Raw genomic sequence first — 26,015 nt, forward strand, 5'->3', positions numbered from 1 at the left:
CAGGGTGAGGGAGGGCAGAACCAGGCCAGGGAGAGGCTGGCCCGGAGGGTGAAGGGAACAGGAAGGGCCAGGCAGGGAGGGTACAGGGTCTGAAGCACATTCAGCATGTTATTATTTAGGCACATGTTCACAGATGTTGGAGCCAACCAAGCAAGGTTAAGGAGAGGAATGAAATGAGAACTTATGTATGCACAAGAATGCGGGTTATATATGTTTTGTCATAATTAATCAGGACTTGACTCAATAGATATTGACAGTTCATAATTGACATGTTAATAACCCTTGATGACTGCATATGAAGAAAGATATGAATCATAAATCCTAAAGTCAGTCTCAAAAAACATCAAATACCATTGGCACTATGGCTGCGTTTACACCCAGCGGGTCGCGTCGAGTCGCATTGCGTCGCGTCATGACGATTCGTGACGCATCATGAATCGCCAGCCCAGTTTTAACACTGATTTGTATGGGTTTTTGAAAGAAACCGTTTACACCGGATGCGTCGCGTCACGTCACATATAGGGCTGGACCTATTTTTGACGTCAGTCACTGCGAGTCTGCCGTGGTGTGTTCAAGCATGCTGGTGGAACTCCTAATCAACTTAGTTCAAAAGCCCCCTGCTGTATAAGATTCCAGTGACCCTAACCACCGGGATTGTGATGTCTTCGCTGCTTTATGGAAAGAAGTTTTCAGTTTTACGTATCATCCTACAGCATGCACACCATTCACTCAACCATTCATACATATGTACATATAATGCACAAAGTGTTAAGATTGGGGCCTATCACAAAGCTATGTTAGTAGGACAAGGGACAGTGGATATATTCATATACTTAATAGGTATATTTTCAATATTTGTAAATAACAATGTACACCATTCATATAGCATCCGTTACGTTCAATCCTACTCAAGCATACGCCAAGAAATTATACCCGTCACCAAAAACATGAAGTAAATCAAAACTCGCTGATCCCTTCTGGGAGGAAAGCGGCTCACCCAGACACACGAACATCAACTTAAGTATGATAGAAAAAAAACACCAAAAAAGAAAACAAATGAAGAAAAACAACATTAAGAATAGAACTAAAAAGAAAAGAAAAAGAAAAGGATTTGAAAAACGCCAATGGAAAAAAAAAAGAAAAAAAAAGAAAAGAAAACGATAACATGCATCCATTCTCCATGAAATCAAATGGGTCACTGAGTACTGACTTGACTCAGGTTGACGCAGTCGGTGTAAACGGAGTTGCGTCAATATGAATTGCCTCAAATGACTTGACGTGACTCGACTCGACGTGACTCGCTTGGTGTAAACGCAGCCTATTTGTCAGTAGAGTCCATTGCTTAACTTATTCTTTATAAACATCATGCTATTGGCAATGAAGAAAGTGCAAGGTGACTACTGTCGTTTGCATGTTCAGATATCTAACTTCAACTACACTTGATACTTATTGTGGCCGTGAAGTGTACTAAGGCAGCAGTTTGTGTATCACTAAAATCCTCTCAATCCATTGTTTTGTGTTGGGCAAGGCAGAGTATGTACAACAGATGGTGATGTATCCTGGTGTAGGAAAGCATTCTAGTGGACAGAAACAGAGGTGTGTTGAGATGTGAAGCCCTTCATTTCCTAGAGTTTGCTGACTTAATTATGGATATTTTTTTCCAGTACGGATCAAAACATTAATAAAAACCGAGTGGAACATAAAATCAAGGGCTTTACATTCAGTATTCTTGTAAACCAGTGCTGCAAGATTTTCCCAAGTACATAAACTGATGAAGAGCTCTACAAAATCTTCTTGACCCAGATGGTTTCCTTGTTGTGGCACCAGTGTTGTGTTTCCCAAGAAATGACCTGCACCCCAAATGTCCCTTCTGTGAGTGTCCCCAAAACAACCTGAGATCTGAACACATCACCACCACAGAAAGATCCAAAAGTATCACACACAGTCACCCAAATAATACTTCTCACTCTGTGCTAATTACAACACAGAATGATAAATAAACAATAAGTGAGGGCCTGGTGGTCATGAAGGTATTTGCTAGTATTGTTAAGTTGATTGCTAAGTTTATTGTTTGTAAGCATTCATTATTGTTTGGGCGACTGTGTTTTATTTGACTGTACACCTCCTGCATACCACCTCATGCCAGTGGAGGGAAGGAATTAAGATATACAGGAGCAGCGATACTCACCCCATCGTCCACACCGACCATGTTGGGCTCCATGCACTCCACTTTCCCGCCCATCAGCGTCATCTTCATGTTGGGTTTGTCTGTCTGTGCATTCTGTGGGGGCACCAAGAGAACAGTCACACACAAATACACATACTAGTTCCTTCTCTTCAAAAACTAAATCACTGAATTGTACAGTTAACCCGGTAGCAGCGATGGGCCAAATTTGTGGCTCCGTGTAGCAACGACGGGCCAAATTTGTGCCATGATATAAACCCCCCAAAATAGATGACACATAATCTGATCACAAATGCTTTGATATATATTATGAAATGGTTTGTGGGAGGGGTGATATTTTTCTCACTCGGAGGGACCATTAAAAAACATGATCCCCGCTGCTACCGGGTTAACCTATGATCACTTTTTTTTTTTTACAGGAAAGGAAGCAGCTCAAGGGCAACAAAAACAAGTGGAAAAAAAGCCGGCTATTCGCTGCTCCTAAAGAAAGATAGAAGTAAAGAGTGGACAAAAGGGAGGTCAATTTCAGGTCTAATTGTGCCATTTTCAAATACTCTACACACTAGTTCCTTCTCTTCATGAAATAGATCACAAATTGTACTGTTAATCAAGGCATTCTATCCATCTACTCTGACACTGCCATTCTGAAATACTATGAAGGGAAATAATAAAAGAATGTAATGTGCCCTGGAGTCTAGTTCTTTGCCTCCAGTCTGATATTTCACCTGCTTCTACTCCTGTCAACACCCACCTGGTAGTAGTAGAGGATCCCGTTCTTGGCCATGAAGTAACGTCTCTTCCAGGCGTTCCAGAAGGTGGCTTTCTTGCGACCCGACGGAAGCTTCTCCAGGTAGCCCTCGATGTTGACGTAGGTGGTGCCCTGGCTCTGCAGTTTGGGGGCCTCCGGGATGTAGTAGAGGCGCTTCAGCAGAGGTCTCTGGAGGTGGGATAAGAAACTATTTAGTCATGGAGGTACGGACATCAGTCATAATGCAATAACACTAAGGATAATGGGTCCAAAAGTCATTCTGGTTGGTATGTTTGTAGGGAGTCCAGGGCTATGAAAAGGAAGGCCATTCTTGCTTGTATGTGAAAGGATGCCGCAGAGGATTGTGGAAGAATTTGACATGAAAGGGAAGTTATCGTAAGGGAGGGCACTGGAGATAAAGATGTACAGTACACCTATACACTTAATTCACATATATAACTTTCTTCATTTCTATTCACTTCAGTAAGGCCTTTCATTGTTACCATAAGCGCTGAGCAACCAAAGATACTGAAAACTAAGGACTTGATACCATAGGCCTGATTGAAATGCAAGGTAAGGTTACATAAGAATGGTTGAATGCTCTCTCTCTCTCTCTCTCTCTCTCTCTCTCTCTCTCTCACCGGGTCCCAGCCTGTGGTGGAGTGGGACTTGCTCATCAATTCCCGCAGCTCCTGATCCACCTTCCGGAACTGGTTGAAGATCGGCTCCACGGGCTCATTGCTCTCTGGAACCTCTTCAGCGGGCGATCCCAGGCTCTCCACGGAGGCGCTGGGGGTGTTGAGGGTGGGGGAGTAAGTGCTGGGGGAGGTGCTGGCTGGCTCCTGCGTCGTGCTAGTTGCAGAAGACGACGATTTGCGGCTGGGCGCGTGGCCATTAGTGCCGTTGGGGGTGACATTCCCGTTGACTTCGGTCTTCCCGTTGGGCGTCTTGCCGGCCTCGAACTGGTTCCTTAGGGCCTTGACGGAGGGCAGGAACTTCTTGGACTTGGCAGGACTACTCTGGCTCTCGTTGTTGTTGTTGTTGCTTGCTTCCCAGTTCTGGATGTCGACCTAGAGAAGATAGGACGGATGGTTTAATTGGTTTTAGTGACACGTCTTGGTGTGAAAAGAAACAAAGGAGTAACATATAAGGGATTTTACGTTACCATCGCCTGCCTGCCACGTCAGTTCGCCTCTCCAGCCTCTCTATCACTACCCAGAATAGCTTCAAAATAACGTGTGTGAATCAGTGAACCCCGATTACAATACGAAACTCGGAGCTTCAAATAACCAGACTATGAACTACTGGAAGGGGAAGCAGCTATTTCGTACTTGGCAGATTAATCAAAATACAAGAACAAAATAAGACTGGGATGGATGCAAATTACTTAATGTCCCCTGTTATGGAAGATCCTTATAGCTACATAGATCATTCATTCAAGCATCGAAAACCAGGGAAGTGGAGGTATTTATTAAGTTTACTTAGTGGATAAATTAGAAACGCGCCAAAATTAAAGGTATGGAATTGTTGCATATTACCTTAAGTTTACTATTTTTGAGGAAGCTTGCATAGGTAAATAATTCAAGCACCGTTGCTAGATTATCGTACTCAGAGCATATTATTTATCACCGTTGCCAGACTGTCGTACTCAGAGCATAGTATTTACCGGTTTCTGACGCCTAACTATTGCCAAGAAACATCAAGAATTAACTATTTTAACGATAATTATTAGTGAATCTCCTTATTGGGGTCCACGAGACAGTTTTTGGGGGCGGAAGTCGGCAAATATAAGAGGCTGAGTACGACAATCTGGCAGCTTTGAATTCAAGCATCAGACAAAGCGGGAAACAGCCTAAGGTCATGCATAGGAAGTGAAAGTCGTCTACTGAAGCACCAACGAGTGGCATTACTGGCGTGAGTGTGGCCGAGGTCATCCGAAGCACTAATGCGACTCGATCCTTCCCTCACCTCCTTCACCTGACCAACGTGCCAGATTCTCGTACGTCACCTTTTATGTTTGCTGATATCCAAACCCCAAAACTGTCTCCTCCGCCCTAATAACTGGCTTGGTATATAGTTAACGTTCAAATGGTCAATTATTGCTGTTTCTTGGCAATAGTTATGGGGCAGAAACCGGTAAATATGATGCTCCGAGTACGATAATCTGGCATCTCTGACTGTCTTTATTTTTTTCCCCTGTTACTTTCTGTTCTAGTGATGTATGAAAGGTTTAATTCTTCAGACCTTATGATATCTCTTCCACCGTGACTACCAGCGTGTTTTAAAGGTTCCTGGGGCTATTTTCTACGCTCTAATCATTCATAACATGCGAGTTCTGACCTGCGTTCTAGATTGTCGTACTTAGCCTCTTATATTTTCCGATTTCCGACCCCCAAACTGTCTTCTCCACTCCAATAACTACAATTATTTATAGTTACCGTTGAAAGGTTTAATTATTAGTGTCTTCTTTGCTATAGTTAAGTGTCTAAAATGGTTATGCGGTTGACTTTTAGAGAGCTCGTCCACCATACCTACTGGAATATTTAAAGGTTGTTGAGTGTGTTGCTTTTCTTTCTAATGTATCACGCGCTCTGTTTTCTCGGTTTTCATATGCATAAGTTATAATAATTCTACCTCAGGTTAAAATTACCTCTACCTCTTTTTACCTCTCATCTCTCTACCTCTACCTCTTCTTACCTCTCATCTCTCTACCTCTACCTCTTTCACTTCAACTACCAGCATATTTAAAGGTTGTTGGGATGATTTCTTTATATATTAATCTCCATCACGACCAACACAGGTGATTGATAATTTCTCTCTCAGCGCTACGGTATTCAAGTTTTAAAGATTCTCACCCTATCATAACCTTCTCTAACTCTTCTGTCTCTTTTTCTACTAAACTACTATATTATTTGTTGTTGTTTGATGATTATTTTATATATTAATCTCCATCACGACCAACATAGGTGATTGATAATTTCTCTCTCAGCGCTACGGTATTCAAGTTTTAAAGATTCTCACCCTATCATAACCTTCTCTAACTCTTCTGTCTCTTTCACTGCAACTACCAGCATATTCAAAGGTTGTTGGGATGATTTCTTTTTCTAATACATTAATCTCCATCACGACCAACACAGGTGATTGATAATTTCTCTCTCAGTGCTACGGTATTCAAGTTTTAAAGATTCTCACCCTATTATAACATTTTCTAACTCTTCTGCTTCTTCTATTTTGCCTATACAACCACGTAGCATATCTGTAGCTTCTAATTCTTCCCTTTCCAACCTTATCATCACAACAATCAACACATCTATAGTTTCTCGTCATGCTGTCTTTCTTTATTTTTCCTCTAACTAATCCACTATCATTCCCTCTCATACTACCATCACTATCAACACCATCTATTAGCATATATCTATAGTTTATCTTAATGCTTTCCTTTTTTTATTGTTTCCTCCAAAACCTTATTAGAGACCAAGTTATCAAGTTCTCCAGGGCCAGCAGTACCTTAGCCGACAACCTGCACGGTGTCAGCAACAAGCGATCCTGTTTGACTAATTAACAAAACTTTTCCGATGGTAGTTATGAAGACTGGTTCACTAAACACCACCATCAACAGTTCCATTTCTCTCCCACCACCACCACCACCAGCACCACCAGCACCACTACCAGCACCACCACCACCATGACCACCTCCGAAGAACCGCTAGTCGCTGAGGCAAACGAGGGGGTGGTGACGTGGGTGTGCGTGGGGGCCTTGGTGAGGGTGGAGGGTCAAGGCTTACTCTCTCTCTCTCTCTCTCTCTCTCTCTCTCTCTCTCTCTCTCTCTCTCTCTCTCAAATCCTGTTCCTACTTCCTTCCTTCCTTCATTTCTTCATTACGTCCATCATTCTTTTTTTTTTTTGTTCTTAATTTCTTACACAGAATGGAATCTTGTCATGGGCACTACCCTCTCTCTCTCTCTCTCTCTCTCTCTCTCTCTCTCTCTCTCTCTCTCTCTCTCTCCTTATCTTATTTTGCGATCCATCCAACCATTCACTTTTTTTCTTCATTCCTCACGCATTCCTTTTTCTTTCTTTCCCGTCTTTGTATTATTTTTCCATTCATAACTCTCTCTCTCTCTCTCTCTCTCTCTCTCTCTCTCTCTCTCTCTCTCTCTCTCTCTCTCTCTCTCTCTCTCTCTCTCTCTCTCACCTTGTTGTTAGCGGCCATCATGTTCCGTTGTCTCTGCCTCACCGTCTCCGGATACACCTCCACACACCTGTCCTTCTGCGTCCTGTCTTCCTCCTTCTTCGCCTTGTGGAGGAGCCCCTGTCGCCCCTCCTTCTCGGAATCCACAGGGGGACCGGGGGAAGGGGTATCTGGAGGAGGAGGAAAGGGGAGCGATGAGACTTATTGTATAGCATAAAGTGTTCGATGTCACAGGTCTTGGATAGGTTATGTAGGTGATGAGGTTTTAATATGGGGTTAAGAGGACAAGTTCTACGAGGAGGAAGGGTGTCTGCAGGAGGAGAAAACAAGAACGATGAGACTTCTTGTACTGCATAAAGAGTTCGATGTCACGGGTCTTGAATAGGCTATGTAGGTGATGAGATTTTAATATGGGGTTAAGAGGACAAGTTCTGCAAGGAGGAAGGGTGTCTGTAGAAGGAGCAAACAAGAACGATGAGACTTCTTGTACTGGATAAAAAGTTCGATGTCACAGGTCTTGAATAGGCTATGTAGGTGACGAGGTTTTAATATGGGGTTAAGAGGACAAGTTCTACAAGAAGGAAAGGTGTCTGGAGGAGGAGAAAACAAGAACGATGAGACTTCTTGTACTGCATAAAGTGTTCGATGTCACAGGTCTTTAGGGAGGAAAACAAGAACGATGAGACTTCTTGTACTGCATAAAGAGTTCGATGTCACGGGTCTTGAAGAGGCTATGTAGGTGATGAGATTTTAGTATGTTTTACGACGAGGAGTTACGCAAGAAAGAACGGATATCTGAAGGAGGAGAAAACAAGAACGATCAGACTCCTTGTAATGTATTCGAGTTTGACGTCACAGGTTTTGGATTCAGCTTAGGCGATGCTGTTTACGTGGTTGTATGTAGGGTTGGGCAAGAAGGGAAGGGGTGTATATAGGTATTCAGGTGTGAAAACAAGGACATGAGGTGTTTCTTTATGTTAGACAACGAAGGGGATGCCGTGTATGGGGTGTTAAGAGGGTTGTGCAAGGCGGAAGGGGTTTGTCTATAGGTCTGTAAAGGGTGGGAATAACAGCAATGAGGTTTCTTTTGAAGGCACGTTAGAGTTCGGCGTTAGAATCGTAGTGTAAGTTCGTGAGTTATATATTAGGGGCCGAATTACTAAGCATTTCGTTGTTCAAGTTCACATATTTGACAAGGCTTTCGTAGGAGCTGTGAGCATTTCCAGGGGTAGTTTTATGACCCTGGTGGTAGTCTGACCCTTCTTCTGTACCATGGCCCTAAAGAAACACTCATCTGAACCCGATTGACCCCCTCTTTGACCTTTAGAAATAGTTGATGTGGGAGGTGAATGTGTCTTATAATACCAACCAAACTTTCCTCCATTATAAAAGCTAACGTTGGTATCTTCAGTGTGAGTGGATGTCTTTCAGTGTGCGGTTTCTTTCGATTGTACGTGGGTGAGCTCGGCGTCAGAATCGTCGTATACAAGTTACCGAGATGAATATTAAGTTTCCTCCACTATAAAAGCTAACGTTGGTGTCTTCAATGTGTGTGTGCATGGCCTTCAAATGCGCCGCTTTCCTCATGTTTAATCAACGGAACAAGGCGGGTTGAAGGTCGTCAGTTAGAGAGATTGAATACGTGCCTCCGTGAAGGTGAGGAAACATCCATATCTCGCTTGTCATGGAAGGAAAAACGACTCGATATGCAGTGGGCAGCGTCACGCTCTTCAAAACGAATTAATAGAGATCGTCAATTAGTACGGAATCTCAAGACACGTGGGCTGAGTGGATGATGGAACGAGACAGTGTTTATTTCAAGTGTTAAGGAAGGAAACACGACTCGGTAAGCAGTGGGCAGCGTCACGCTCTTCAAAACGAATTGATAAAGAAGAGATCGTCAATTAGTACGGAATCTCAGGACACGTGGGCTGCGTGGATGACGGGTACGAGACAGGTGAAGGCAAGGACGAATCTCTACTTCGTGTCAAGGAGTTAAACACGACTTGAGATGCAGTGGGTAGCGTCATGCTCTTCAAAATGTATCAATAAAGAAAAGAACGTTAATCAATATATATTCGCAAGATAACTAAGCTACACGAATGACGGGTACGAGACAGGTGAAGGCAAGGACGCATCTCTACATCGTGTCAAGGAGTTAAACACGACTTCGAGATGCAGTGGGTAGCGTCATGCTCTTCAAAATGTATCAATAAAGAAAAGAACGTTAATAAGTACAGATTCGCAAGACACCTGGGCTACACGAATGATTATACGAGACAGGTGAAGGCAAGGAAGAATCTCTACTTCGTGTCAAGGAGTTAAACACGACTTGAAATGCAGTGGGTAGCGTCATATTGAAAATGCATTAGTTAAGGAAGCGTTCATCAATACAAAAATAAAACACGTGCGCCATATGAATGATACGAGCCACAATAAACGTAGCAAAACATTTATTTACCTCACAAACCACATAAAAAAGAACACCATTAGCAATAAGTGATGCCAAATACGTAATGCTCCCAAACAAGGCTGATAATGATGATGATAGGAGCCACAATAAAGGATAGAAAACATTACTTCTTCAGTCATTAAGAAAAAACACCATTAGCAAGAATCTCGTCATATTCACAGACATGGATGACACGGATTATAAGGTAAGAAAACGCGTGTTACCTCACCAGCCATAAAAAAGCCATTAGCAACAGGTGGTGTCAGACTCGTCATATTCAGAGACAAAGACAGACTCGTAATATTCAAAAACAAATATGATAAAGATACACAACCGAGGTGAGAAAACGAGTATTACCTCACCCGCCATATAAAAAAACAGCATTAGCAACAGGTGGTGTCAGACTCGTCATATTCAGAGACAAAGACAGACTCGTAATATTCAAAAACAAATATGATAAAGATACACAACCGAGGTGAGAAAACGAGTATTACCTCACCCGCCATATAAAAAAACAGCATTAGCAACAAGTGTCAGACTCGTAATATTCGGAAACAAAAAACAAAACGGACATACACTCAAGGCCAGTTACACCCAGCATTGCCAACACGGGCGCGAAAACACCACTTAGCGAGCAGTGCATGCAGAGCGACGGGGGTGTTTTGTAGCCTGCGCAGGGACAGACAAACTCGATATTCATTCCAAGAGCGCACAAGTCGAACAAACATCCACAGCTGGCGGGGGAGGGAGACAGGCTGGCTCGCTGGCTGCTTGGTTCTTCCCCGTCTCTATCTCCCTGTCACTACTTATACTTATTAAAACGCTATTTAGACTTCCCTCACCGTGACCCTGATTTACCTTAAGTACGCCCCTCGTGAACCATTTAGAAGCCTTTTGATAGAAGTAAGCGCCGCCTCCTGTCATCTGGTAAACTGTTTAGTAATCGATTTGCGAAGTGGTGATTTAGTGCCTTGAAGAACAATGATATATACGAGACGAAACTGGCAAGACCCATATTCTCAAACATTTCGGGGGTAACACACACATTTGATCAGGCTTTCGTTGACATCGTGGTGGGTATTTCCATGAGTAGTTTTATGAGCCTAGTGATAGTTTGACCAGGCTTCTGCACCAGTAATTGACCTCTCTTTCGGCCACCTCTTATGATTCTTTTTTTAGGAGCAGCGAGTAGCGGGCTTTTTTTTTTATTATTATTGTTTCCTTTTTTTGTGCCCTTGAGCTGTCTCCTTTGTTGTAAAAAAAAATGAAGGTAATAAACACTCGTGAGAACCAGACTAATCTCCTTTGTGACCTTTGATGTTATTTGTTCTGAGAGTTGAAAGCGTCTGATATCACGGGACTTAGGATGCATGGGCTCAATTCACTCCCTTCCCCCGATTCCTCTCATGTTCGTCAAGCCTCTCACGACTCCCAAGTAAATCCACCTGACTCCCCCATTAAGATAGGGAGCGTGGTGTGTTGAAGGGTAGGCTGAAGAAATGAAAGTGAAGAAAATGGGAAGATTTAGAGGGTCACTACACTCCTTCATCACTCTTACCAACTTTGAGCCCCTCCACTTTCTCCTCGGGTCAGCCTCAAGCCTCCCCTTCCTACGAGTCCTATAGAGTAAATCCTTCCTGACGTCTCGCATTAAGATCCTCACCTGATGTTTCTTAATTAGTCTTACCATTTTCACGTCACCTGGTAAAAGCTGTCCTCGGAAACGATTGGTATTATAAACATGACCAAAACAGAAGAGAAGGGAGTTAGATAAGTTGCATTACTAATTTGGGTTAAAAGATATATTCGGATGCTCAAATTTAATGCTCGAACACACACACACACACACACACACACACACACACACACAAATAGAGGTAGGTTAAGTTAGCCTCAGAAACTCACTCAACTGCTATCATAGAGCCTACCAGAGAGAGGAAAAGAGTTAGATAAGGTGGAGGTAGACAGCAGGAAAGAGAAAGTGGGAAATGGGGATAGGAGTGAAGAAAAGGATATACAGAGGAGAATTACAATACAGGGAATCCAATCTGATGTACTTTCACGCCGCACGCTGGGTTAGAAGAGTCACTTGGTACTTGATCACTTGTTTGCGTCTCGTTAGTAATATTTGTGTCACTCCGCTCCGTAACACACCTCCGCTCTCCCTCTCTCTCTCTCCCACACGATACTTCACCTCAGCGTTGCCAAATTATCGTACCCAGCGCATTGCCTTTTTGTAGTTTCTGACCGATAACTATAGCAAAAGAGAACGAAACCCATCAATATTTAGCAGTTTTAACCCTAACTTTAATTTCCTATCGTTATTTGTGTTGTTACGACAGTCTTGGAGCCTAAAAATGATAAATGCGATGTTCAGTGTACGACAATTTGGCAACGTTGCTTCACCTCCCACTTACTCCCACACAGCATCTCTCTCTCTCTCTCTCTCTCTCTCTTGCACCCGCACACGTATGTAATCAATATTCAGAACACCTGTGACTCGTTACTCGCAGATGAAGAGCATCACCTGAATACCCAAAGTCAGTGGTCACGCGGTTACCAGGGGTCGCGGTTACCAGGGGTTGATGGGGTGAATATATCAAGAACGTTTGCTTGGGGCTACGACTCCCCGCCATACTATAAGAATCGAGGAGCTTACTAGGCGGGGTTCCCACTATCCCGTTTTATAGGCCTTTTCTCTTCTTGTGACCTTAGGAAAGTATTTGCCTCATAATATTCAGCCACCTTAAGGGGCTATTACACTGGGCAAATTTTCCGCGGATCTTCAGTCAAACCACGATTTCCGCTGGCGTGGTTCTCAGATTTCCGTGGTTTTCTGACGTGTCCACGATCTTCCGAAGCTACGGTAGATTTCCTTGAAGGACGGAGGTATTACTCACCATCATCATCATCAGCAATAACAAGAAACAAATGAGAACCACGCAGCGGAAATCGTGGTTTGACTGAAGATCCACGGAAAATTTGCCCAGTGTAATAGACCCTTTACGCCCTTGGAGCACAGACGCAAGGGATACAGTTATCAGGAAGGCATAAAACAGTCAAAACGGGAGAATGGGAACCTCGCTATTTGTTATATTATGTAGCAGAATGAAAACCATGTAACTAGAACTCCCTCTCATATAAGAAACAGAGGATAAACATTGTTATAGTGATACAAAGACGAGCCTACAATTTGATGCAATTTATACACCAGAGAACACGCTATCTAGTACAGTGTTAAAAAGAAATGAAGGCTATGTAGTTAAGCATTCACAAAGGACCTACAACACTGTGATATGAGACACAGACGACACACTTTGCTGCAGCGATGAAAAGTAAATGTAACGTTAAGCATTCACTAAAGGCCTATAATTTACTGCCATATAGGAACCAGCGCACGTTTTTCATTATAGTTTTAAATAAGAAATGAAAGCGGTGTAATGTTAGGCGTTCACAAAATGCCTACAATTTACTGCAATATAGGAACCAGACGACATGCTTTTTATTGTAGCTTTAAAAAAATGAAAGCCGTGTAATGTTAGGCGTTCACGAAAGGGCGTACCGCAGGGCAAAAGAACAGCACTTAACTCTCTTTTTAAGGTCACAAAACAATCCCTCTCAACCATCTGACGCCCTGGGTGGAGACTCGAACGCTTCACTCAAAAGCCACAATCACACATCCACAACCCCTGCACCACACAACCTCCACGAGACGGTACTGCCTCTCTCCCTCGTTTTGACTCAATATCATGAAGACAAAACATTTTACTCTGTGCAATTGAAAGGGAATAAATCATTTTCTTCTCCACCATTGTCACCAAAAGGAAAACTAGAACTAGAAAACACTTGACTGTCCCACTGACTAATTATTTGTGGTTTTCAAGAGGAGTCAATGATTGGTATTGTGAACATTGCCAAAACAAATGAGGAGGGGGTTAGATAAGTTATGTTAATGATTTCGGTTAAAGGTAAGATGTATCAGTTATGTTTCTATCTAGATGAAGTTTGGTTGTGGGTTAATGAGTTTTTTTTTATTTTATTGTGGACAGGTTTTTTTTGACTAAAATAAAAATAAAAAATAATGAAAAGTTGTGGGGTTTTATTTTTCATTTTTTATATTATTAGTATTTTTTTTTTGGAAACTCGAATCTACGTGACCCAACCTAACTTAACCTAACCTAACCTATTCTAACCTAACCTACACCCATTATGAACGCCACAAGAGAGGGGAAGTGAGTTAGATAAGCTATATTGAAGATTTAGATCAAGTCGTCCTCGGGAACTCAAATCTACTGCTATTATAAAGACAACTAGAGTGGGTTAGTGAGTTAGATGAGTTATATTGATGAGCCAGGTTAAGGTGCCCTCGGAAACTTAAACATCTGCTATTTCTTTTAAAGCAAGGGAGGCAGGTCAAGGGTAAGAAACAAACAAAAGAGCTCGCTAGACGCTGCTTCGACGAAAAAAAATAATAAAAAGAGGCCAGAGGAGAGGAATAAGGACTACGAGAGAGGGAAAGTAAGTTAGGTGAGTTGTACAGAAGATTTAGGTTATAAGGTATCCTCAAATCCACTCCTCGAACAGGGCCAGAAAAGGGAAATGAGAAAAATGAATTGTATTGAAAATCTAGAGCAAGTTGTCCGAGGAAAGTCAAATCTACAGACATTATAAACACTACTAGAGGTGGAAAGTGAGTTAGAAGCTACATTGAAGATCTAGGTTATAAGTTATCCTCTGAAGCTCAAATCCACTTCTCAAACACTACCAGAAAGGGGAAGTGAGAGAGACGAGTTGAATGGAAGATTTAGATTAAGTTGTCCAAGGTAACTCAAATCTACTAGAGAGGGAGGGAGTTAGAAGCTACATTGAAGATCTGTTATAGGTTAAACTCCGAAGCTCAAATCCACTCCTCGAACACTACCAGAAAGGGGAAGTGAGAGAGACGAGTTGAATGGAAGATTTAGATTAAGTTGTCCAAGGTAACTCAAATCTACTAGAGAGGGAGGGAGTTAGAAGCTACATTGAAGATCTAGGTTATAGGTTAAACTCCGAAGCTCAAATCCACTTCTCGAACACTGCCAGAAAGGGGAAGTGAGAGAGACGCGTTCCATTGAATATCTGGGTCATGTTTACGCGCTTGCTTGCTACTCAGATCGCGGCCACACAGCTCGTTGCCAATACCAAACACATTAACGTTTATTTATCTTTTTGTTCTGTCGTATTGAGGCTGTGTGTGTGTGTGTGTGTGTGTGTGTGTGTGTGTGTGTGTGTGTGTGTGTGTGTTGACGAATGATTGCTATGTAGACTTTGCGATAACAGCAACAGACAAACGACCGTGTGTGTGTTTCTTATCTCGCCGTCATTACACACACACACACACACACACACACACACACACACACACACAAAGGGTATACACAACAACTCGGGAAGGCAAGTCACGTTTGGTGCGGGTTATTCCTTACAAGGCACGCAGGTGGCCGCTAAGTTACTTCAACCAGAGCACTCTTACTTCACTTCTCTTTCTGTCCTTTTGTCTGTCTTAACCACTGTCCCTTCTGTCTCTGTTTACCGCTTCTACAAACAGGATTATTGTGCGGCATTATGATTACGGCAGCTAAGACATTTCAGATTACACTTCGCTCGCATTCTGTCCCTTCATCTTTCTTATTTACTTTTCTTTGTGTGTCTTAACCACTGTCCCTTCTGTCTCTGTTTACCGCCTCTACAAACAGGATTATTGTGTGGCATTATGATCACGGCAGCTCAGACACTTCAGATTACACCACTCGCATTCTGTCCCTTCATCTTTCTTATTTACTTTTCTTTGTGTCTCTTCTTGTTGCTTTCCCTTATGTCTCTGTTTACCGCCTCTACAAACAGGATTATTGTGCGGCATCACGATTTGAGTTTGGCGGCAAGACACTTCAGATTACAGTTCGCTCGCATTCTGTCCCTTCATCTTTCTTATTTACTTTACTTTTTGTGTGTCTGCTTGTCGCTTCTAGAAACATACAATTACTGTGACGTTATGACCTTTAGTATTATCATTACCTTTGATCGGATTCCACTGAGCACACGACTTTGTTTTCTATCCTTTCTGATGTCTAATTTCCTTTCCTTTCTGTCTCTATTCATCATTTCTTCAACCTTACGATTACTGTGACATTTTGATCTTTAGTATATCAACAATTTTCATCTAATTTCAGTATGACGATTTGAATAAGATATTACAACCCTTGGTATGCCAGAAATTTAGTATGCAATTCCAGTACTGAACTTTTGTATATCAACAACTTATATTTAATTCCACTATTGCGCTTTGAGTAAGATAGCCTTCAGTATGTCGAAAGTTAAGCTTCTAATCTAATTCTAGCATCAACGGTATCAGATCGGTATCAGTATTAGTTTGTTTCAATATAAGTTCCAGGCTCAGGTTTCATTATATTTCAGTTTTGTATCAGATTCAGTTTAGTTTTGGTATGTTGCAGTTCAATTTGAGCATCAGTTTCAGTTTCTTTCAGCTCAGTATCAGTCAGTTTTAGTTTGTTTCAGTTTGTTTCAGCTCAGTTTCAGATCAGTTTCCGTTCATTTCAGTTCAGTATCAGTCAGTTTTAGTTTGTTTCAGTTTGTTTCAGCTCAGTTTCAGATCAGTTTCCGTTCATTTCAGCTCAGTATCAGTCAATTTTAGTTTGTTTCAGTTTGTTTCAGCTCAGTTTCAGATCAGTTTCCGTTCATTTCAGTTCAGTAACAGTCAATTTTTGTTTGTTTCAGTGCCAGTTTCGAAACATAAAAGATGAAGAAAGAGGTGTTGAAAATCTCTATCTCGGCTCGGTGCGTGCTGTCATTCTGCATTCTGTTCCGGCAGCTTCAATATCAGTTTGTTACGAAATATAAAAGATTAGGAAAGTGGTGTTACAGATCTCTATCTCTTTTCATTCTGCATTCTCTCCCTGCCGTTCTTCCCTCATCAGTCGTCTGGTCACCCTTGCGTCACCTGGATCTCGTCATGTGACTTCGCGGACCTCTTGGCATTCCGTCCGGGGCGCCATCAGCTTTCTGGTCTGTACTGGACGCACTGTATATAGCTCCTTGTGTTTGTGTGCCTGCCTACGTCCCGACTGCCAATTAGTCCATCCGTCTTCTGATCAACGTTGCTACACACACACCACACACACACTTACACAACCTTACACGCACTTACACATCCTCTCCCTCTCTGCAATGCATTTACGAAGATCTGCATCCTTGTTATTGTTTTGGTTTAGCGGAGAATGACTTTGTAAGATGTATAAGTTATGTTTCTATATGAATTGAAATTTGGTTGTGGGTTAGTTTTATTTTATTTTATTGTGGACAGGTTTTGCGGATTGACTAAAATAATAATAAAAATAATGTAAATGATTGTGGGTTTATTATTTCATTGTCTTTGTTATTTTAGCATTTTGTTTTTTTCGGTAATCTTATGTATTGTGTGTGTGGAAAGACTGTCTCAATAAACGATAAAAATAAAAATAAATAAATAAATAAAACATACACAAATAAATAGTTAGGATCAGTGATATGCGGACTTTTTTTCATTGTTTTTTTTTTTTTCCTTGAGCTGTTTCCTTGACTGTAAAAAAAAAAAGTTAACCCATCGGACAGTTAATCTTGCGTCACCTGGTCTCCCCTACACCCCAGGTAAAAGTGTCAAAAGGTAAGAAAAAGTTAATTCATTTACCTGCCAAAAGAGGGAGGGAGGCGAGTGCATGGCCGTGCCCTTACGAAGATTATAAAAAGAAAAACAAAAACAAAAAAAACTCATGGGGATTTTACATGATAATTTGGATCTATAAAGTAAAGCGTATTTGGTTCAGGGGAGAGAGAGAGAGAGAGAGAGAGAGTTACAAACGAACGAACGAACTAGCATTTGGTTTGGCTCTATCGGTTCGTCTTCTCGCTTATAATCAAACATGGAACCAAGACTCACACACTTGGTAACACTGCAAAACTTCGAATAAGTGTCCTGAGTAATGATTGAAGTAACATGAACATTTAATTTCTTTGTGTTATATTCTGTGTGTCGTTTTTTCCGCTGTTTTAATCTCAGTGTTCTTAATTTCTATGTTTTTTTAATCTTTTCGTTTTAATCTCCGTGTTTTTTTTATCTGTTAGTCTAATCTCAGTGTTCTTAATTTACGTGTATTTTTATCTATTCGTTTTTATTATATCCGTGTGTTTTACCTCCGTGTGTTGTTATATCTGTGTTTTAATATCCGTGTTTTTATTCTCTGTGTTCTTAATCTCCGTTTGTTATTAGTCATCGTGCGTTTTATCTCTCTTTTAATCTTGTTAATCTACGTGTGTTTTCAATCTCAGCGTTATAATCTCTCTGTTCTTAATCTAATCTCAATTTTTTTTCTTAAGTCTCAATGTTTTAATCTCTTTGTTTCCTCGGTGCGTCTCATAATCACTGTAATCTGGTCCAAGACAGTATAAAACACACACACACACACACACACACACACACACACACACACACTCAAGGACAGCTCGACTCGCCTTTCTTTGTGGCTGCCGGGGTGCTTTGAACCTCTCTGTGCTAATTAAACCTTATAAGAGTCAGGTAAAAAAAAACCCACCTTCACGACCACTACGGGATAAAGCGACAAGTTTTAGGGTTGCTCTGGCCTCGGATGCAAGTTTAAAGGGACTACCTAAAACACACACACACACACACAGACACACACACACACACGCGCGCACACACACCTTCCCTCTCACCTAACACTTGTGGATGCAACGTTGCCAGATACAAGTAAACGGTGATGTCAATTCCTCAACCTATTGTCTCTTGTCTCCACGCCTCCACACCACAACCAGGTCCTCCATCACCACCTCCACGCCTCGTCTCCCTCGTCCGCGTCCCCTCCCTGCCCCTGCGACGCCTTCAAGTCCCGTAGTTTAAGGACAGAGGCGAGAGGCTGATCCACTCTTCCGCCCCACCTGAAGCTTCACTAACCGCCTGTGTAGACTCATTACGTGATTCATAAGCAGCCTCACGCCCCGCCCCGCCTCGACCCGCCCCGGCTCACCCTGCTTCCTGAGGCCCCCCGGCGCAGTTTCGGCAAGTTTAGGGTTATACAGTGTTGACGGAAGGGGAAATACAGTGTTGACAGGAGGGGAAATATATGTGCTGACTAGTTTAAAGGGGCATAGAGTCTTGGCAAATTTAAAGGGCTTACAGTGTTGACGAGTTTAAAGGGAATACAGTTTTGGCAGATTTAAAGGGCTTACAGTGTTGACGAGTTTAAAGGGAATACAGTTTTGGCAAATTTAAAGGGCTTACAGTGTTGACGAGTTTAAAGGGGCATATATTGTTGACAAGTTTAAAGGGAATACAGTTTTGACGAGTTTAAAGGGAAATACAGTGTTGACAAATTTAAAGAGGCATATATTGTTGACAAGTTTAAAGGGAATACAGTTTTGTCAAGTTTAAAGGAGCATACAGTCTTGACAAGTTAAAGGCTGCTTGAGGCGTTGAGAAGCATAAAATCGTACGCAATGTCGGGAAATTTAAAGTCGCATCACTGAGCACCACAGACAGGTGACATGAACCCGTGTAATGAGGAGATAAAATGTGACTAAATGATGCTAATACACACGGGGAGGAATTTTAGACCCCAGTGGCTGACGTGCGGGAGGACAGCGGGGTGGTGGCAGCGTTACCAAACTATCGTACTCAGCCACTCAGCACATCGTATTTCCCGGATTCTGACTCACAGCTATCGCAAACAGACGCCAATAAGTAATGGTTTTAACGAGAACTTTAACTGGAATTTCGTTATCTGTGTGGGTAGAAAAGTTTCGGTCCCTAGAACTGATACTTGCGATGTTCTGAGTACGATATTTTGGCAACGTTGGGTGGTGGAGGCCGAGGGAAGACGAGGATGGGGACTAACTCGACGATGTGGAGGTCGGGGCGCTTACTCCTCTCGGTCCTGTGTCACTCTGGGCCCTCGCTGCGCAGCTTATCGCCTCGTATCGGTGTTCCGGCCCATAGAACCGCCGCGGCGTGACTGGCGACTGGCGTGACATATCTGCCCCCAGCACCTTACAGCTCCCCCCACCCCCCCCTTCTCCCCCGCTCCCGCCCCCCAACCGCAGCCACCATCATCTCGGGAGGGGCGCCGCATTCCAGACTTGTTAATATTTTTTTGTTATGTTTCCTTTAGCAAATATATTAGTTTATTTTAATTGAAAGATGGTTTGTTTCTTTAACCTCTGTGTGGTAATGTAATTCGTGTAATATATGTCAATTGGAGGAAGTGTGCATATGTAATCTCGTGCCAGCACACACACACACACACACACACACACACACACACACACACACTCAATCATCGGTTTCAATAACATAATCGGTATACAGTTGGTATAGTAGTGTATTAGTACAAGTCACTTTTCACACCGGTTAAGTAATAAAATACATCATTATCATCATCAGCGGCGGCGACACTAACAGTAAGAGTTACAACGATAGTTTAGTACGGTTATTACCTCTCTCTTCGGAACTATCACTGTCGCAGAAGTAGTCCAGCTCCTCCAGGCCGGGGCTCCGCGTGGCCCTCAGGCGCAGCGGCGGCAGCGTCAGGCTCTTGATGCCCTGCCGCTCGGCCCACGTTCGGAGGCTCACGTGTGGAGGCTCCCACACGGCCCCCGCTTGCCGCGCTGGCTCCTGCTCGTGGCTCTCCTCGAGGCCCTCAGCATGGCCCTCCTCGTCTGTGGGAGGAGGAGGAGGAGGAGGAGAGGAGGGGCCAGGGGCGTCATTCTCCCCTGAGGCGTAAAGGTCGTGGTGTCGTTGCTGCGTCTGCCAGTCCTTGGAGTGGTCCGCGTCTGGCTCGGTCGCCTCGCCGTTCAGTCTGTCGTCAAGCGTTGTTGTTTCCGCGTCCTTTCCGTCCACTGTTGGTTCTTTCGCATCCTCGGTGGTGTTCTTTTGTGGTTCTGGTTCTTCTTGTGGCGGCTGGCGGCAACTTTCATCATATTTTTTGTCCTTTTCTTCTGGCGACTCCTCCACGATAACCGAAGTCAAGATGGATTTCTCAGCGTCACTCGCGCCCTGGAAACTCAGTGTGTTGGCCGAGTCACCGTCGAGTGGAGAATCCTTCACTTTGGCGTCGCTTTCATCGTGCAGGAAGCCCGCGTTGGTGTTCCCTTCTTGCAGCTGCGCCGTTGTTTCTGTATCGCTCGCGGAGGCTGGGAGGGGAGCGTGAGGGAGAGACGTATTTTCAGATAGGGACGTTTTCTTCCCTTTACTGGCATTGGTGGGAGGATCAAAAGGACTGTGTTCGAATGTTATGTATCTGTTCTTCGTCTCCCCGTCTGCGTTGGCTTGCTCCTCCATGTCAGGCGGGAAGTAGGAGGACAGCAAGGTGGCGAAGGTCTCTGTACTTTCAGATTTTAGGTGTTGCTGGGGCGGCGCGGGCATTGGGATCTCCGAGTCGTGTTCCGAAGGGCAGCTCATGTCGTAGAGCTTCTGTTTGCGGTGGAAGATCTTTGGGAAGTACTTCGTCTTGAGGCCGTCGCTTGCCTCTCCGCGGGAATTCTTATCCAACCTATGCTGCAGCTGCGTGTATAACATCTCCTTCAGCGACCCCGTTCTCCGCAGGGCCTTTTTCAGAGTCCTTCTTTTCCGCTCCTCCGGCGTCGAGCCTGTGGACATCCTTCGGGCAGCTTCAGACTCGAAATCCATCTTGACCGCCGGCTTGGCTCGGCTTGCCCTTGAAGATGTTACTCCGTTTCGGTGAATTGAAGGGTTGGGAATCTCCACTCCAGAACTCGTGGGGGTGGATGCTGGGCTCAGAGGGGTCGATGCTGGACTTTCCGCTATAGGAGTCGCAGGGGTGGAAGACGAAGGCACCACAGGAGAGGAAGCTGGTCTGGTAGGAGTGGACGGGGGCGCTGGACTTTCTGTCGCAGGAGTTGTTGGGGTGGAGGTTGCAGGCACAGCAGAAGAGGAAGCCGGTCTGATGGGAGTGGACGGGAACGCTGGACTCCCTGCTGCAGAAGTCGTGGGGGTAGAGGTCGCAGGCGCCGCAGGAGGAGAGGAATTCGGTCTCTGGAGAATGAACGGGAGCACTGGGCTTTCCGCTGCTGGAGTCGAGGGGTAGGAAGTCGGTCTGAGGGGAGGGGTGGCAGCCCGACGTTCTGGGGTGGACGCAAGGGCGAGCGCAGACGTGCTGAGACTCGGAGACACGTCACAAGGGCGCAGTTTGCTCTTGGGGGGGCGAGGGAGTGAAAGGAACTGCCTCTTGCGTCGCACCGGGGGGATGGGCCTCGTCAGGGTCTGGCCGGTGTCAGGCTCGATGGCAGCGTCCTCCTGCTGTAGGCTGCGTGAGGATGACACTTTCCTTCTCCGTCGTGGGGGAGCAATATGCGCCTCGCCAACCGCCGCCGGGGGGAACGTCACCTTCGTATCGGCCTCCCCACCAGGTGCTTCGATTGGTTCTCTGGCGTCAGGTTTGCCGTAGTGATCCCATTTGAGGGTGAGGCCGAGCGGTGACTCTCCGGGTCTTCCTTCACTCTCAAACACAGGGTGATCAGTGTCAGGGGGTGGCGACGCAGGGCGGGAAGGCGGGTCGTCGTCTCCAGAAGATTGATGCTTCTCCTTCCCCGCCTCCAGTGGTTCTGTTCGAGCCTCGTTGTGCATCGGCTCACTCTTTCCTACAACCTTGGATTCGCGTTGCCTAATATCTCCTTTAATGCCCGCTGTGTGACCCTTCGCTGCGTTCCCTGACTCCTCTTGCGCCGATCCTTTCTCCCGCACGTCCGCTGCTGCGTCATCTGGGCTGTTGGTATTGGCGGCAGGCGAGGCACACGCGCGAGGCTGCTCTCGGGTGCTGATGGTGCCACGGCCTCTCCCTTCCCCTGCCCCTGCTACCACCACCTCCTCCTCCTCTCCGCCCGGCCCGCCTGACCCACTATCACTTCCCCGCTTCGTCTCAGCCTCTGCACTGCCTCCATTCAGCCTGTCATCCTGGGGTATTTTTTCTATCGTGTCTAACCTACTATCGCTTCTGGTCTGGTCCGCTTCCTCTGCATCAGTCACACGGGAACTCAGCCTGCAATCACTGTTCTTGTTTCCTCTCACTGCTGCGTTTTCCGTCTCCGGCTCGTTGTTGTTGTTGTTGCCGTTTCGTTTCGCTGACTCTTGTGTTTCAGCGTCGCCGTCTAGCCTGTCGTTGATGGTCTCTGTTTCACTAAGTTTCGTGGCTGTTGTTTCTTGTTTCACGGTAGCTTTGCTTTGTGTGACGCTGCTCGTGGTCGTCCCTGGTTTGTGTTTGCGTCTGCAGGGTCTGGCTGGGGGCGTAACGGAGACACTGCCATTCCTTTCGCCGCCTTCAGGGTCGAGGATGTGAGCGTGACTAGTTATCTGCTTCCTCAGTTCGCTACGAGAGGACCGCTTGGGCTTATGCGGCGACGGTGAGGCCTCATGGGCGGGGGTTACGGTGTCCATCTTGTTAACTGTGTGGTTGACGGTGGGTGCTGTGGAGGGGCTGGTGGAGTTGCGGTAGAGCTTGTGGATAATGGGAGACCGTGGAGGCAGAGGTGGAGGCTGCGTCGGTCTTCTTTGGTGGTGAGAGATTGCTTTGTTATTCTCAACGTGGACCTCGTCTCTGTCTCTTGAAGGAGGGACTATCTCGGTCTCGGTCTCCCTGGCTGTGGTGATGGTGGTGGTGGTGGTGGTGGTGTTCAGCGTGACCACTTCCTTTTGTTGTAGTAGAGAGTGAAGCGTTTTGGCAGTCTGCACACTCTCCTCCACCTCCTTTTCCATCGTTTCCTTCACCTCTTTCCTCAGACTGGGCGGGGAAGCGGAGTCCTCAGGCAGCTTCCCTTCCCTCTCCTCCTCCAGCACCCGCTCCTTCCAGTCACCTTCTGGGGTATGCGTGTCTGGGTGGCCTTGAGGACTTCCGGAGGCGTCCCACCCTGCATGCCCTTCGTGACTCCCGGCCTCAGGGATCGTCGGGGTGCCCAATGAAGTTACCGAAGAATCAACAGAGGCGCTGCTATCAACCACAGAAGCCACAGGGACGCTCTCACCACCAGCTTCTTTGGCAATCTGTGGCGAGGTGATGAGGTGATGTGTCCGCCTGTGGGGCCTCAGGGGCGGCTCGGGGGTGCTTGTCACGGGTAAGGAAGTGACGTCAGCGTCTTCGTCACCGCATAATACTTTGGTACGTTCCTGATCATCGCCTTTTACGTCATGTGCTTCTTCGGCGTGTTTCTGAGGTTCTGTAATGTTTTCCTCGCCGCTTGGGACAGTCGAGGGAGGCTCACAGGTGTTGGGATCCTCAGGGGACTCTCGGATGAGGGCGTCGGTGGCTGCAAGGTGCGCCTTCTCCCCCTTCAGGTCCCTCCCGGCGTCAGGAGCGGAGGGGCGAGTGAAAGGTTCCCGGGCGAGCGTTGCTTCATCGCCACTTTTATTATTCTCCGTTCGCGACTCCGCTTCCTTCTGCATGCCCGAGGAGTGGTTGGCAGGGGCGTCAGCGGGGCGGAGGGGCGCGGGGCTGACTAAACAGAGGCTGGTGTCTCTGTCAGCCTCAGCCGGACTGCTAATGTCCTTCGCGGCCTCGTTGGGTTGGGAGATCACGTATCCTTTCCCTTCCCCGCTGGCCTCTCTTGACGACACCTCGTGACGCACACCTTCACCTGCGACGGTGCTTCCCGGAGACTGCGGTGTCGTGTGTCCCGCCGCCCCCTCCGGACCTGCCGATGGGGGTGAGTGGGGTCTGGCCTCGAGGCGCAGGTCGGGTAGGTCATCACGAAGCCTTGACTCTCGCGGCGGTGAAGGCGAGTCAGCTGATGCGAGACTATGGGAAGGCACCTCGTGGGTCACCTCAGCTGGTGGGCCGCTCATGTCACCAGCATCTGTCCATCTCTCTTTATCACTTCCATCTGTCCCTCTCTCTCTGTCGCCACTATCTGTTTTCTCCTCGTCTTCTCCTAAACAGTTCCCTTCCTCCGCATCGCTGGCGGGGCCTAAACCCTCAAGGCCGCCGCCTGTGTGTACCGTTATGGCGGGGCCTCGGCTGCCCACGGCTTGTTTTGGAGAAGTTTCCGTCGTAGCTTCCAGATTGACTAGATTATCGAACTCCTGATCTCCACTTTCTGTTCCTTCATCCATAGATCGACGGGCAGACTCTGGCGCCGGGGCAGCGGGCGCCTCGCGTTTGTCCGTCATCACGTGTGGCTCTTGTTTTTCTGTTTCGCTTCCGTCCATTGGATTATCTACAGTTTTCTTCGCCTCAACACCCTCACTGGCCTCCTCGCGCCCCTCCCCTCGTGCTGGCGGGGCTGAGGCGCTGACGTGCTCTGACAGCAATATTAAGTCGTCGTGTGATGCGCTGTCACCGCTCGACGCCTCGGCTGCACCACAACTGTCGCCTCCGCCCGCATCGACGCGCTGCATCGGCACCTCCTCATTTTGTTTCGCTTCCTCTCCACAAATTATTCCATCCGCAGCATCCTCCTCTTCCTCCTCTTCTTCTTCTTCTTCTTCTTCTTCTTCTTCTTCTTTTTCTTCCTCCTCCTCCTCCTCCTCCTCCTCAATTATGCTGTTCGCCTCGTCAAGCCTCTTGCTGGTCGCCTCGTGCCAGCTGTCGTCTGTCACCTTCACCGAATCTGTGTCTTCGTCTGACGACACCTCGAACTCGTATATGGTGGACAGAATGCGCCGGCCGGTCAGCACGTCAAAGTACGGCTCGTGACTAGAATAACCCCACGACTCATCGCGCATCTCATACTTGTACTTGATCGCCTTGGATGGCGGGAGGGGCGCCGCGCCGTGCCCAGCATGCCGCTGGCTGCCGGGGAAAGGGCCGACCAGGTTCTCGGTGTCCAGCAGGCAGTCGTCCTCGAAGAGGCTGAAGCCATACTTTTCTTTCTTCTCAGCCTCGTCGAAGGACAGGCTGCGGCAGGGGGTGTACGAGTCCTGGACCTTAGGCTTGTACTCAAAGTTTGTGATCCTGTCCAGCTCGGTGTTCTGCCTTTCGATCAGACCCTCGAAGAAGGACTTGACGTCATCCCAGTTCGTGAAGTCTTCACCGTTGGGATCAAACTCGACGATTCCGTTGTCGTGTGACAGATTTACGTCGATGAAAAAGTCGCTTGTGTCTTGATCGTCAAACCACGAGCCGTCGCCAGAGTCCTCTGAGTCAATCACTTTACTCTTTGTCCTCGAGGATGGACTGGACGGGGGCTGAACACCGTCCGGAGAAGACTTGGCGTCCTCGTCGTCCTGCTCCAGGGAGTCTGAATAATCTGATTCTGTGTTGGTCATCTCCGACACTCCGCTGTCGGTCAGCACAGAGTCACTGGGGGAGAAGTGGGGCTTCACGAGGCCTTCACAGACAACACTGCTCTCCCTGTCTCCCTCTCGGGGTGTGGCGGGTGTGGC

At 46.0% G+C, this 26,015-nt stretch overlaps 1 protein-coding gene across 6 annotated transcripts in view; it reads right to left on the minus strand.

Annotated features, from left to right (window-relative positions):
* The window catches only part of LOC126981511 (mucin-12-like), a 213,412-nt gene that overhangs the window by 4,772 nt on the left and 182,625 nt on the right, over window positions 1-26,015 (minus strand). For 4 of the 6 annotated variants that reach the window (XM_050832623.1, XM_050832622.1, XM_050832624.1 and 1 more), the window contains 4 exons: window positions 7,129-7,295; window positions 3,575-4,003; window positions 2,937-3,122; window positions 2,189-2,281 (listed from right to left, as the gene is read on the minus strand). In XM_050832623.1, the coding sequence (XP_050688580.1) occupies window positions 2,189-2,281; window positions 2,937-3,122; window positions 3,575-4,003; window positions 7,129-7,295 (875 nt within the window). Of the gene's footprint in view, window positions 1-2,188; window positions 2,282-2,936; window positions 3,123-3,574; window positions 4,004-7,128; window positions 7,296-20,119 lie in introns of all 6 variants that reach the window. The other 2 variants (XM_050832621.1, XM_050832620.1) reach the window with 1 other exon arrangement.

Source organism: Eriocheir sinensis, chromosome 48, assembly GCF_024679095.1.
Source record: "Eriocheir sinensis breed Jianghai 21 chromosome 48, ASM2467909v1, whole genome shotgun sequence".
Taxonomy (NCBI): domain Eukaryota; kingdom Metazoa; phylum Arthropoda; class Malacostraca; order Decapoda; family Varunidae; genus Eriocheir; species Eriocheir sinensis.